The sequence below is a fragment of the Cervus elaphus genome, chromosome 2, assembly GCF_910594005.1.
Source record: "Cervus elaphus chromosome 2, mCerEla1.1, whole genome shotgun sequence".
Lineage (NCBI taxonomy): Eukaryota > Metazoa > Chordata > Mammalia > Artiodactyla > Cervidae > Cervus > Cervus elaphus.
The window spans coordinates 46,890,851-46,906,346 of record NC_057816.1 but is presented as its reverse complement, the minus strand read 5'-3'; the positions used below and the strand labels follow the sequence as shown (position 1 = coordinate 46,906,346).

General features: G+C 40.5%; 1 protein-coding gene across 9 annotated transcripts in view; it reads right to left on the bottom strand.

Annotated features, from left to right (window-relative positions):
* The window catches only part of FAT3 (FAT atypical cadherin 3), a 762,831-nt gene that overhangs the window by 117,092 nt on the left and 630,243 nt on the right, over positions 1–15,496 (bottom strand). For 8 of the 9 annotated variants that reach the window (XM_043876646.1, XM_043876691.1, XM_043876701.1 and 5 more), the window contains 2 exons: positions 8,082–8,357; positions 4,150–4,360 (listed from right to left, as the gene is read on the bottom strand). In XM_043876646.1, coding sequence (XP_043732581.1) covers positions 4,150–4,360; positions 8,082–8,357 — 487 coding nt within the window. The remainder of the gene's footprint in view (positions 1–4,149; positions 4,361–8,081; positions 8,358–15,496) is intronic. The other variant, XM_043876719.1, reaches the window with a different exon arrangement.

The following is a 15,496-nucleotide window of genomic DNA, read 5'->3' as shown; positions in this document are numbered from 1 at the left end:
CTGATTCAGGAAGATCCCCTGGAGTAGGATATGGCAACCCACTCCAGTCCTCCTGCCTGAGAAATCCCATGAACAGAGGAGCTGGGTGGGCTACAGTCTATGGGGTCACAAAAGAGTCAAAATACACAATAAATACAGCTATTTACATACTTCTTACTATATACTTGTTAATTAAACTTTTCCATGTCTGAAAATGAAAATGTCATGTTCCTATGAAGTCTATTTCTATGTTTGTTAATTTCTCGAGAGGGAGCAAATCTAACAGAGGTAAAGAATTTGATTATGACCCCAAATGTGGATATGCCATCTAAACATGACCATTTCATGATGACAACAAGAAGGTCAATGAGCTCGGGAACAAGCTTGCAAATTTTCAAAGGATGGTACTATGGAATCGAGTGTGACCCAATATTTGATTCACAGACCGTCACAAGACAGCAGGAATCATTTCACTTCAGCATCTCAGGGGAGGCAAATATAGAGATACCTGCCATGCAGGCCTGAATGATGAATGCTACATCCTCATTACGGGGCCCCACGTGGAGTTTTCAGGTGAGACCTTTCTTCCTTTATGTGAGACCTTTCTTCCTGCAGGCTCAGGACTTAACAGCAAGACACACATGGCAGGGACGAAAGAGGCCCAGCCAGCCTTTGACCCCGCGCAGCGCTGCCCCACCCTGCGGTCCTGCGGTTGCGGATCTCCTTGATACCCACCCCAGGACGCTGTCCAGCGGCCACTGTCTCTCTCTCTTCAGGGCACTGTCCTGCTTACTTGGAATCCACTTCCTGCTTTCTCTCCTCTGCTCTACTTGAATCTTTGGAAGCTAATCTTTGCTTGTTTTCATGGAAGCTATGCCAATGCAGGAGATGTGGGTTCTATCTCTGGATTGGGGAGATCCCCTAGACAAGGAAACAGCAACCCACACCATTATTCCTCCTAGTTTCCTGGCCCATGGCCAGAGGAACCTGGTGGGTGACATCCATGGGGTTTCAAAGAGTCAGACACGATTTAGTGACTCAGCAATAACAACGGCATGGCTTCTTATAGACTTTCGGCAACGGGGCAAAAGCTGTGCTGACGTTACTTACCATTATGAATCTGGTACACAGCACAGTGCCTGGCACAAAAAAGGAGCTTAGTAAATATATGTTGAATGGTTGAGAGAGGTAGATCCAAAAAAGTTTAACTCTCCGTCTGTATCCATCTTGGAGTCTAATACGCTCCCTCCCATCGTAACTTAGCTCTTTCCTAGTCCTGGTCTCTCCTGTACTGCCTTCTCTCCAAGCCACCCGTGAAGCACTGCTGGCCCCAAAAGTCAACCCTGAACTAAATATAAGACCTGAAGTTCTGCACTTGATTCTACCTCAGTCCTTTGGGTAAAAACAAAAAGCTTTAGGGACTTCCTTGGAGATCCTGTGGCTGGGACTTCAAGCTCCCAAGGAAGGGGCCCAGGTTTGATTCCTGGCCGGGGAACTAGATCCCACGTGCCACAACGAAAGATCCCTCAGGATACAACCGAGGCCTGGTGCAGCCAAATTTATTAATTAATTAAAAACAAAAAAGCTTCCGTAGTTACTTCAGGCCAGGCAGGGGCTAGGAAATGTATTGCTGTTGTTTAGTCGCTCAGTCGTGTCCAGCTCTTTGTGACCCACGGACTGTAGCCCACCAGGCTCCTTGTCCATAGCATCTTCCAGGCAAGAATACTGCAGTGGGCTGCCATTTCCTTCTCCAGAAGATCTTTCTGACCCAGGCATGGAAACTGAGTCTCCGTGTCTCTTGCATTGGTAGGCAGATTCTTTATCATTGAGCCACCAGGGAAGCCTTAAATATGGACCACCAGTAAACAGAGTGAATCTTGCTGGTTGAGGTTTGTGAGAGCATTTAAATGAGTTGAGTTGGGCGTGACTTAGTGACTAAACAACAACAACACTTTACACCAAACTCTTGTTATTTGCTTCAAAGTCCTGAACTAGCTGGGATCTGCCTGTCTCCTACCATGATCTGCAAAGAACCTTGGCTTAACCAGAACCAGTCCAGGTCAAGCACAGGTCTGTCTGTCCTGTAATTCTCATTAGTTTTTTACACATCTAATCAAAGTTTATTCTTTGAGATATGAAGCATGCCTTGGGGTTTCTGGAAATTCAAGTGTTCTGTATAAAAGAAATTTTAAGGGAAAAAAAAAAACTTTTCTCCCTAGCTTTATTTGAGGAAATGACTGAATTCTTTCTCCATGTTTAGCACCGGGCTACAGTCTTTGGAAGCTGAAAGATAAACAACGCAGAACTTTCAGCTGGATGGTAAATTACCCTTAAATTACTCTTTGAGAACCCCCAAATTGGTTTTGAAATTGTCTGGTTATCTGAGAGGAGAAGTAGCAACCCTACTGACAAATATAAAAAACAAGTAGACACACGGACAAATGCTTAGAAGATGTTAAGAAAAGTAGAAATAAAACCATATACCTAAATGATGACAATGACATAAAAGAAGGTATATGCATAAATAAATGAGGAGAAAAGAAAAAACACACATGATTAGGGAAGAACTATAGAATGAATATAAAGAGTTATTGAATTGCCTCGCTTCCAGTGGCAGTATTTAAACAATTATTTTTTAAAGTTTCCCTGTATTATTTGTGAAACTAAAGGAACAAGGACTCAATAACAAAATAATTAAAATGGCCTGTGATAAACAAGAAATGCAAAATAGCATTTTAAAAAAAGTACTATCAGGCTTGGCCTTCCCAGGTGGCACCAGTGGTAAAGAACCCACTTGCCCATGCAGGAGACAGAGGAGACACCGGCTTGATCCCTGGGTCAGGAAGATCCCCTGGAGGAGGACACGGCTCCCCACTCCAGTGTTCTTGCCTGGAGAATCCCAAGGGCAGAGGAAACTGGTGGGCTACAGTCCACAGGGGCACAGAGTTGGACACGACTGAAGCGATTTAGCACACATCTACACACACACGCACTGTCAGGCTTTAGGCTGAAAGGAAACTCTATGGAAAATTGGAAAAGAAATGGACAAACTCTCTTGGGGCACCTGGCTGTTATGAACCCATGTCTTTTCTTGTTTTTTCTTTCTTTTTTTTTGGTATAGAGTTTACACAGACTCATGTAAAATGTCAGTGTCTAATACAGGAAATAGTTTTATATTGTCATTCAATAGAGGGGCTATTTTTACAGAAGGTTGTTGGCTTTTTTTCCTAAAAGTTTTTAGTCCAAAGTTATCATTCTAGCATTCATATTTTAATTCAACCAGTCTCAAAAATGCTCCTTATTTAAATCAAGAGAAAGAAGCCTTTCCAGCGCTAGCATGAAAGGAGACAGCATTTGGCATTATGCACGACAGACATAATGTTGCAGAATATTTTGGAAATATGTGGCTTGAATATTCGAAGAAGACAGAACAGGGAAGGGAAAATCGAGCAGAGAAGGATCTTTGTAATGTTTAGGCTTACAGTCTTCTCCTCACTTGGACATTTATCTCTTCTGTCATAAGTGTTTTCTAAGTGTCCATCTGCAGACCATCAGTAAACTAGGGTCTTGCCTTCTAGATATCAAAATTGAATTTTTAAAATACTCTCAAGTTTTAACAACACAAGAGCCTGTATTTATTTATCTGTCAGGTTAAGCAGGCTGTTGAGTCCTTACCCACTACTCTGCTACTCACATCACCTCCAATGAAGGGAGTTTGTGCGAACTAGGGTGTGAGGGGTGTAGGCATTTTTGAAGCCCACAGCCCAGCTACTGACAAGTAAACAATGATCTTTAAGATTCAGTTCACAGAACTGTCTGGCAGCCCTCCTATGATGGGAGGCTTCGGTTATTTCAGTCTGAGGCCATGGGCTTGTTGACCCATCAAAAAAAGCCACAGAGTTTATTATGCAGTCTTCTCTCTTCTCCATTCCAGAAAAATCTGAGATTGAACACAATAAAAGGAAACTCTTTCTTTGCTGTCAATGATGGAAGACATATTACTGAAATGCCAAGAACTTAATACACCATCACTGAGCAAATAGGGCAGTTTCTTGGCCAAAAAATCCATTTGGAGACATGCCAGTGGTAACTATGAGAATTTTACACGGTGATAAACACTACTGAGGGTCCAGTGCCATGCATGACGCTGCCGTCTGCACCAGCTCTCACCTGCTTCTATGGTATACATGAGTTCTGCATTTTCCCCTTTGTCTTTGTCCAGAGCCGTCACCTGCAGTACAGCTGATCCCAGAGCAGCCGATTCAAACACAGACGCTTCATAGAGTGGGTTGGTAAAATAAGGGCTGTGATCGTTAGCATCTTCCACATTCACAATGACTCGGGCCAAGTTTCTTCGATAAGGAAACTCCTGATCTCTGACCTTGAGGCAAAATACAAGAAGCAATAGGACTAAAATCTTTAAGTTGCAAAGAATTCACATGGCTCTGCCTACAGTGAAATCAAAATGAAATCATGCACGGGAAGTGCCTGACCCATTCCCAGGCCGAGGAGCTTCTCAGTAACTGACAGTGCTTCTACCAAGTGGGGACGCTGATTGTGAACACGGTGAGCGCTGGGGCCACTTTGGATTGCTCAGCATTAGCTTGGCCTCTGGCCTGTGTCCAGTTCGTGCTTGTGGAACTGAAGCCCGACTATCACAAACACAGCACTTCCCTCTGGTCTCCCTCACCCAGCCCTCTGTAATTTGCCTGAACAGTTGCTAATGGAATGGTGGATGGAGGCTCTTCTAAAGGGGAAACTGAAATGTGGAAGTAATGAATGCAATGTAGGCACTGTCATTCATTCATTCATTCAACAAACTTTTATTATCATCTGTTATCTCTTAAGCCCCAGGATGGCCCCAGGTGTTTCAGCATTGATTAGATACAGTTCCCGCCCTCAGCAGTTGACTAGGGAATGCAAACAAGTAAGTAGTCAGATAAAAGGCAAAGAGATAAATGCCAAAATATGAGTAAGCAGTAAGAAGAATGTAGCCTAGCTTACAAAACCAAGTAGAAGTGGTATAATGCTGGGGGAGGTGGTGTGTGGCATGTATTTCAGGCAAGAGGAACCAACATAAATAAAGGTCCAGAGCTAAGAGAGAACCCTAACCACTGGGAAGATGAACGAAATCTTAATTTCTAAAATGTGACACTCGCACACTGCTACATGCCAAAGAACCTTGCCTGACTGCTTTCAAGTTTTCCCTGGTTTGCACATGGCAGAAGCTTAGTTCAGTTCCGTTCAGTCACTCAGTCATGTTCGACTCTTTGCGATCCCATGGACTGCAGGATGCCAGGCTTCCCTGTACATCACCAACTCCCAGAGCTTAGTAAAACTCATGTCCATCGAGTCGGTGATGCCATCCAACCATCTCATCCTCTGTCATCCCCTTGTCCTCCAGACTTCAATCGTTCCCAGCATCAGGGCCTTTTCCAGCAAGTCAGTTCTTCGCATCAGGTAGCCAAAGTATTAGAGTTTCAGCTCCACCATCCGTCCTTCCAATGAATATTCAGGACTGATTTCCTTTAGGATGGACTGGTTGGATCTCCTTGCAGTCCAAGGGACTCTCAAGAGTCTTCTCCAGCACCACAGTTCAAAAGCATCAATTCTTCAGGGCTCAGCTTTCTTTATAGTCCAACTCTCACATCTGTACATGACTATTGGAAAAAACATAGCTTTGACTAGACGGACCTTTATTGGCAAAATAATGTCTCTGCTTTTTAATATGCTGTCTAGGTTGGTCATAGCTTTTCCTCCAAGGAGCAAGTGTCTTAATTTCATGGCTACAGTCACCATGCAGTCACCAAAATCATCTGCAGTGATTTTGGAGCCCAAGAAAATAAAGTCTCTCACTGTTTCCATTATTTCCCCATCTATTTGCCATGAAGTGATGGGACCAGATGCCATGGTCTTAGTTTTCTTAATGTTGAGTTTTAAGGCAGCTTTTTCACTCTCCTCTTCCACTTTCATCAAGAGGCTCTTTAGTTCTTCTTCACTTTCTGCCATAAGGGTGGTGCCATCTGCATATCTGAGGTTATTGATATTTTTCCCGGCAATCTTGATTCCAGCTTGTGCTGCATCCAGGCCAGCTTTTTGCATGATGTACTCTGCATATAAGTTAAATTAGCAGAGTGACAATATAAAGCCTTGATGTACTCCTTTCCCAATTTTGAACCAGTCGTTTTTTCCATGTCCAGTTCTAACTGCTGCTTCTTGACCTGCATACAGACTTCTCAGGAGGCAGGTCAGGTGGTCTGGTATTCCCATCTCTTTAAGAATTTTCCACAGTTTGTTGTGATCCACACAGTCAAACAAGTCTCCTTTGGCGTAGTCAATAAAGCAAAAGTAGATGTTTTTCTGGAACTCTCTTGCTTTTTTGATAGTCCAACAGATGTTGAGCTTGTGAGATGAGAGCAATTGTGTGGTAGTTTGACATTCCTTGGCATTGCCTTTTTTTGGGACTGGAATGAAAACTGACCTTTTCCAGTCCTGTGGCAGAAGCTTGCAACTAATCAATTCTATAACACATGATTTTGCTATAATTGTATGTAGCATTAATCCAATGTGTGCTTTTTTTCTTGTTCAGGTGTAGACCCCCTAACTTCAGAGAGGTTTGAAGAAATTAGAAAATCTACCGAGAAAGGCCCTACCCCTTACCCTCCCTTTAGATATAAGGGGAAGGGGTTTTCAAAAATAGTATCTGAAAGGAGTTCAGCAAAATGACTAAAAGGGCTTAGCTTGGAGAAAGGCAGCATAAAGGAGTTGCTTGCTCTAAACAGTTACATAAATGATAAATGATACAGGGTGAGCACACTGAACTCTGAGTTATTTAAGGAAAGAATGAACAGACATGGCTTGAAGAATGGTAAGAATGGTGTTAGTCACTGGGAGGGGATTTCTGTTCCTGAAGAGATACATGTAAATGCTAGCCAATGAGCATGCTAAGTTCCCTGTCTATAGACCAGCCTGCCCCACCTAAGGACCAAGCTGGACTCTGTATTTTGGGATTATTGAAATCTAGATCTTTTCCATTCGAATGTCCAAGGGTGCAAGGACTTTGTCTCTTTTATATCCTCAGTGCCTAGAACAGAACATAGTACACAGTGGGTGCTGGAGAAATATCTGTTCAATGAATGCACGAATGAGCAGCCAGAGGAATGCATCTCATGAACCCGAGTCCCTCCTCCATTCCCCGCACTCTCAGCTGGCAGCCACAGCCAGCGCCACGGCATCCAGCTTTCCTCTTGCGCAGAGAGGTTTCCAGACTTGGAAAGAAGGAGCAGCACTTACTGGAACATTACTTCAGCTGTTTCAGAATTGACAGCATCTTAGTGCATCTTAGAGTCAACCTACAGAAACTAAGTCTCTGCCCTCCTACCCAGTCTTAAGGAACTCAGGGGTCTCTGACAGGTGGTAGCTGTGAAATTGCCCAGGGGGCTCTTGGGTAGTTAAAGGGACAGGTTTTAGGTCATAAACAAGTGTGTTTTCTTACTAATCTTTACTTCTCATTTATGCAAACTCGTCGAACCTTTGCTTTAAAATGAAAGTGACTTCTACATAATTTGGAGACCGTATGAACCCAAATTTAGACTTATTTCTACAGGCTTTGGTGAGTTCTGAGATCACTTTTGTGAGCCAGTATTTATCGCTAGGTCCAATGCCAGTGCAATAAGTAATAAATCAGTCCTCTAAATGCTTCTAAGGACTAAGGACTGTACAGGTCAAATAAATGATTACCCCTGTGATTATCTTCTCAAGGAACTTTTAAACTTTTCCACCAAATCTTCTGGACGCAAACCAATACCACAGCCTCGGAGATTTATGGAAACACAGCCTGTTCCTTCCCTCTCAAGTCAGGCTGTCATGAGCCTTTACTGTACAGTTCCTCTAATAGTTCAGTTTGGCAAAAATAGGGAGTCACTACCTAACAATAGTAATTCCTCGCTGAAGTGAAAAGGCAAGAATGAAGGCAACCCTGCTGTGAAAAGATCACATTCACCACTACTTACAAAAGTCAAGGGCCCTGCCCGCCTGGCGGCTAAGGCGTGTGCTTTAAGCAGGTGCTTCCGCTAGGAGGGCATTAAGCAGTCTGGTCCTACCATTACGTGCAGGATGTGCTTGTCCTGTGCCTCATGGTCCAGCCTCTCGGCCGTGTAGAGGACTCCAGAGCTGGGATCTATGCGGAACTTCCTCATGCTGACCGAGTCGATGCTGCTGTGGACACTGTAGCTCAGCTTGTGCTTCTCATCCCTGTCTGTGGCTTCAATCTGCAGGATTTCGGTATCTGGAAGCACATCCTCGGAAATGGTCACATCGTAATTTGGCTGAGAGAATTCTGGGCCGTTATCATTATTATCCAGCACTTTGATAAATACCTACAGTTAAAAGAAGACAAGAGTGATGACCGATGCCAATTTACTCACTGATAGTAAAAGAGGCCCCCTCCCTCTCTCTTCCCTCTGTGTCCTTGGATCCCAGCTTCAAACAGCTGTTTTAATAAGTAGGGAGATTCTTATGAAAGCGTGCTGTCATTAGAGATTGACAATAAACCAGCATTTCACATTAACAGGAATATAAACTGTGAGGATCAATATTCTCACTATTAACTGAACAGATGAGATGACCCCAGGAGGATGATCATTCCGGAAGATTATCTGGGGCGCAATGTAGGACATCCCAAGGTGACCTCAGTTTGTTACGCTCTCATCATCGCACATTCTGGTTATGTGCTGTTACTGCTCTAGAGTGGAGTTGACGTGGAGGCAACGACACGATAAGCAACAAGGAAGAGGCTAAGGAAAAAGAGGAGAGCGCAGAGGTGGTTCTCCTTCAGAGAGGTGTCTACCGGGGAGCACGGTGCTAATGCCAATGGCAGCTAGAGCACAAAGGTCCCAAGTTGTTTCTCTTTAGGAAGCATTTTGTTTCCAAACTCTTCAGGAGAATTTTATAAAAGTCATAGCTGGATGAACCCTTTATTCATCACTCGGCTTTGGCAATGATCAGTTCATGACTAATCTTGCTTTATCTTTACACCTGTTCATTCCCATCTGCTCCCTTGTATTATTTTGAAGCACATCCTAGCCATCATGTAATTTCAGTGTACATCTCTAAAAGACAAGGAGTCAAAGTAAAAACACACATATCACACATACTCACACACACTCACAATACCACTACTGCATCTAAACAGAGAAAACAACAATTCCTTAGTGTCTTTAAATATTCAGTCGGTGTTCATACTTCTGTAATTGTTTTTAATGAGGTACATATGCTTGTGTACTTGTGAACGTATATTTTCATAGTTCCTTTTAACCATGATGTGCAAATAAGGCACACGCACTGTACCTGATTAATGTCTCCTGCAGGCATCTCTTAATCTGTAGCTTCTCCCCCCACTTCTCCCTTGCAGTTTTCATGTTGCTGTTGTTGTTAATCAAAAAGCTGAGCTGCTTCTTCTTTTGTTCCCATAGTCTGAATTTTGCATATTGTATCCCTATAGTTTTGTTTTACATGTTCCTCTGTCCCCTGTATTTCTTATATTGGCAGTTTTATGCAGAAGACTTAATAAAATTCCCATTCAATTTCCTTCTTCCTTTTCTTTTTTTGTTGACAAAATTGTGTATTTCCATCTGGAGATACATAATATCTGGTTCTCTATCTTATTCTGTGATATAGGCCGCTGATGATCATGACACATTAAAGTGCAAAACAGCACCATTTTAATTCTATGATTTCTTCCTCAATTATTAGCTAGAATAGTTCTAAAAAGAAACTTCTCTTTAATTATTTGGTTACTCTGAAGTACACTTCATGTAAAGGCTTTCTCAGTGGCTCAACAGTAAGGAATCTGCCTGCAATGCAGGAGGTGGGGGTTTGATCCCTGGGTCGGGAAGATCCACTGGAGGAGGGCAGGGCAACCCACTCCAGCATTCTTGCTTGGAGAATCCCATGGACAGAAGAGGCTGGTGGGCTACAGTCCGTGGGGTCGCACAGAGTTAGGACATGACAGAAGTGACTTAGCATGCACACATGTATACACACTTCATGTAGAAAAGGCCCATATTTACTGATGTACACATGGCCGTTCCTTGGCCTTCTCACGTGGGCTCTTGTGATGTTCTGACACAACCCAGGCAGAATTTGGTGGTTTTCTTGCTTTCCAGTAACTGCTACTGGTAACTTTTTCAGTCATCTTATACATATCCTTGCTCCATTCTTGATTTATCTATAACTTCAAGAAGTGTTAGTTTCTTTTTAGTTAGAAGTGACATTTAGAAACCATGATCCGGTACTAGGAATGCTTATTGCTGTCAGCTTTGGTATTTTTTAGCAGAATCAGAAAAGCATTTTTAATAATTATATCATGAGTTCATATTGATACTACCAATTCAAAACTAAGTTGTTAACGACTCTGTCCATCAGGGGACTGGCACAGTCCTGGGCCCATTCCCCCATCCCCGCCCCCTGCCATGTGGCCAACTACACTGGGAGCCGACCGTGTCCACAGTGGGCCGTTGGCCACTGCATGTGGCAGGGCCTGGCAGCTAACGGGGGTGACAGCCAGCCTGCCCCCCAGCACATCTGCAGTAGTTGACTGCGCAACAAAAGAGCCCAGGCAACCCACACAGGAGGCATCACTGGAACATACAGCCCTTGTAACAAGAGGCTAGTATGCTGCTGGGCTGCAAAGGCCGTCTCCTGCACAATGCTACTTTTCCAAGATCGAGAAACATAACTGAACTACCTAATACATAAAACAAATATAGAAAATAAGGTACAATGAGGAGATGGAGAATATGCCCTAGATGAAAGAACAAGACCAAACCCCAGAAGAATTAAGCAAAGAGATGAGCAATCTTCCACCATCGAGTTTAAGATGATGATCATAAAGAAGTTTAATGAGCTTGGGGGGGAAAACAATGGATGAGCAGAGTGAGAAGTTTAACAAAGATTTAGAAAATATAAAGAAGAACGAAACAGAGATGAGGAATACAGTAACTGAAGGAAAAAATACTCCAGAAGGAATCTACAGTAGATTAGGTGATGTGGAGAAAAGGATCAGGGAACAAGAAGATAGAGCAGTGGAAATTCCAAGCTGAACAGAAAAAACAAACAAACAAAAAAAAGAATTAAAAAAAAAAAAAGAATAATTTAAGAGACCCCTGGGGCAACATAAAACACACTAATAAACACATTAAAGGTCCCAGAAAGAGAAGAGAGAGAAAAAGGGAGAAGATAGTATATTTGAAGATATACTAGCTGAAAACTTTTCTAACTTGGGAAGGGAAACAGACATCCATGTACAGGAAGCACAGAGAGTCCACAGCAAGACATATTATAATTAAAATACAAAAATTAAATATAAAGAGGGAACCTTAAAAGCAGCAAGAGAGAAGCAACTAGTTACAAACAAGAAGACTCTAATAACACTATCAGCTGAGTTTTCAGCAGAAAATTTGCAGGCCAGGAGTAAATGGCATGATATATTCAAGTGCTGAAGTGGAGAAAAAAAAATCTACCACCCAAAATAATCTATCTGGTGAGGTATCATTCAGAATTGAAGGAAACTTTTAAAAGATAATCACAAGCTAAAGGAGTTCATCACCACTAAGACAACTTTACAAGAAATGTTGAAAGGATTTCTTTAAGTGGAAATGAACAGGCCACAAATAGAAAATTTTTTTAAAAAGCTATGACTGGAACAACCTCACTGGAAAAGGCACAATATAGGAAAGGTAGTGGATCAAAACACTTATAACGCTCAGTAGGAAGGTGAAAAGACAAAAGTAATAAATCATCTTTATCTACAATAAGTAGATAAATAATATATAAAATAAAAAGATGTACAATGTGTTGCCAAAAATGTGGGAGTAAAAGAGTAAAAAATGAAGCCTGTTAAAATGCATTCAAGCTTAAGAAATAATGAACTTAAAATCAATACCCATACATAGAGATGTTATATATAAATCTCATGGTAACCACAAATCAAAAGCCTAAAATAAACACACACACACAAATAATAATAAAGAGAAAAGAATCCAAATAAACACTAAAGATAGTCATCAAATCACAAGAGAAGATTGCAAGGGAAGAAAAGGAATAAAGGAGAACTACAAAACAATCAGAAAACAATGAACAAAATGACAGTAAGTACCTGTTTATCAATAATTAAATGAAAATAGACTAGACACTCCTACAAAAGACATAGAGTGACGGGATGGATAAAATAAGACAAGACCTACAGACAGGCTGCCTACAAGAGACTCATTTCATATCTAGAAATACATAAACACTGAAAGTGACAGAATGGAGAAAGGTACACCATGCAAATGGAAATCAAAAGAAAGCTGGAGTAGCAGGACTTAGACAAAATAAACTTTAAAACAAAGACTGCAACAAGACACCAAGAAAGACATTACCTAATGTTAAGCGAATAAATCCAACAAAAGGATAATAAATGCAAAGAGGCATTTATCCAACATGATTTCACTATCACTCAGTCGCTAAATCGTGACTGACTCTTTTGTAACCCCATGGACTATAGTCCCTCTATCCACGGGATTTCCCAGCAAGAATATTGGAGTGGGTTGCCATTTTCTTCTCCGGGGAATCTTCTCAATCCAGGGACTGAATCCACATCTCCTAAATTTTCAGGTGGATTTTCACCACTGCGTCACCAGGGAGGCCAATTAAGCACATAAATACACATAGCAAATGTTAACAAACATGAAGGGAGAGAATAGCAGGGGACTCTAACACTCCACCTAAATCAATCCATAGATCATCCAGACAGAAAACCAGTAAGGAAACACTGACCTTAAACGACACATTAAACAGATGAACTTAATTGATATTATATATATAATATATATCAATCTCTCTCTATATATATACATACATATATATATATCTAGGACATTCCATTCAAAAGCAGCAGAATACACATTCTTTTCATGTGCACATGCACATGGAATATTCTCCAGGAGAGATCACATGCTAGGCTAGAAAATAAGTCTCAGCAACTTTAAGAACACTGAAACAATATCAAGCATCCTTTACAACCACTACAACATGATACTAGAAATCAACCACAACAACAACAACAAACTGCAAAAAAACACAAATATGTGGAGTTGAAGCAGTATGCTACTAAACAACCAATGGTCCCTGAAGAAATCACAAGAAGAAATAAAAAAAAATGCCTGGAGACAAATGAAAATGGAAATACAATGATCTAGCATCTATGGGACACAGCCAAAGCAATTCTAAGAGGGAAGTATATAATGATACAAGTCTACCTCAAGAAACAAGAAAAACTTTTGGCCAGACTCATCAAGAAAATAAGGGAGAGGCCCCAAATAAATAAAATTAAAAATGAAAGGGATGTTACAACTCATGACACAGAAATACAAAGGATCACAAGAGATTATTATGACAAATTTTATGTCAGTAAAATGGACAACCTAGAGGTAATACATAAATTCCTAGAAACTTATAATCTTCTAAGACTGTATCAGGAAGATAGAAAATATGAACAGATCAGTTATCAGCACTGAAACTGAATCAGGAATAAAAAAAAAGCTGCCAACAAACAAAAGTGTAGGGCCAGATGGCATCACAGAACTCTACAATACATTTCAAGAGTCAGTATCTATGCTTCTCAAAATATTCCAAAAAATTGAAAAGGAAGGAATGTGACTGAATTCATTCAATGAGGCTGGCAGAACCAGACAAAGACACCCCTCAAAAAGAAAATTACAGGCCAATATTACTGGTGAACAAGGATGCAAAAATCTTCAATAAAATATGAGCAAAATGAATTCAACAATAAATTAAAAAGATCATATACCATGATCAAGTTAGATTTATCCCAGGAATGGAAGGATAGGTGGTTCAATAACCACAAATCAGTCAGTGTGATCCACCACATTAACAAATTGAAGAATAAAAATCGTATGATCATCTCAGTAGATGCAGAAAAGGCTTCTGACAAAATTAAACATAAATTTATTACAATAAAGGTCAACAAAGTGAGTACAGAGGGAACACATCTCAACAAAATAAAGACTATGTTGGACAAACCTACAGACAATATCATAATAAATGGTGAAAACATGAAAGCATTTCCTCTAAGATGAGGAGCAAGGCAAGGATGCCCACTCTTGCCACTTTCAAAATTGGAAAATCCTTTTACATCTTAGAAATCCTAGCCACAGAAATCAGACAAGAAATTAAATATGTCAAATTGGAAAAGAAGTATAAGTGTCACTGTTTACACGTGATATGATACTAAATTCAGTAAAGTTTCAGGATACAAAATTAATGTAAATAAACCTGCATTTCTATAAACAGTGAACTATCAGAAAAAGAATGTAAGAAAACAATCCAATTTACAATTGTATCAAAAAGAATAAAATGCTTAGGAATAAATCTAACTAAGGAGGTAAAATGAACTGAACTGAACTGAACTGAAGGAGGTAAAAGACCTGTACTCAGAAAATTACAAGACCCTGAAAAAGGAAGTTGAAGATGACACAAAAAGATGGAAAAACAAATCATCTTCTTGAATTGAAAGAATTAATACTGTCAAAATGACCATGTTACCCAAGGCAATCTACAAATTCAAATGCAATCCCTATTTAAAGGGCACTTTTCACAGAACTAAAACAAATATTTCTAAAATTTGTACAAAACAATTAGCCAAAACAATCTTGAGAAGAAAGAATAAAGCTGCAGGCATCATATTCTCTGGCTTCAAACTATTCTACAAAGCTACACTAATCAATGAGGTGTGGTACCTCATCCAAACAGAGACAGAGAGATCAATGGAACAAAACAGAGAACCCAGAAATAAACCTATGCTTATACAGTCGATTAATCTATGACAAAGGAGGCAAGACTTTAATTGGGGAAGGTGAACCTCTTCAATAAATAGTGCTGGCAATACTGGACAGCTATATGCAAAACAAATTGAATTATTGATACTTTCTTATACCATATAAAAAATAAACTCAGAAGGATTAAAGATTTAAATGTAAGGCCTGAAAGCATAAAACTCTTAGAAGAAAACATAGGCAAAATACACTTTGACACTGGGCTTAGCAGTATATTTTTTGCATATGTCTCTTTAGGCTGTGGGAATGAAAGCCAAAAAAAAAATCTAAACAAAAAGAAACTGGACTGCATCAAACTGAAAAACATTTGTGTAGCAATGGAAACTATCAACAAAACAAAAAGACAGCCTACTGAATGGGAGAAGATATTTGCAAATGCTATATCTGATAAGGGGTTGATAAGCAAAATGTACAAAGAACTCATACAACTCAACATCAAAAACCCAATCTGATTAAAACATAAGCAGAGGACCTAAATAGACATGCTTCCAAAGAGAGGACACACAGCTGGTCAACAGACACCTGAAAAGGTGCTCAACATCACCAATGGTCAGGAAAGCGCAAATAAACCACAATGAGGTATCACCTCACACCTGTCAGAATGACTTATCAAAAAGACC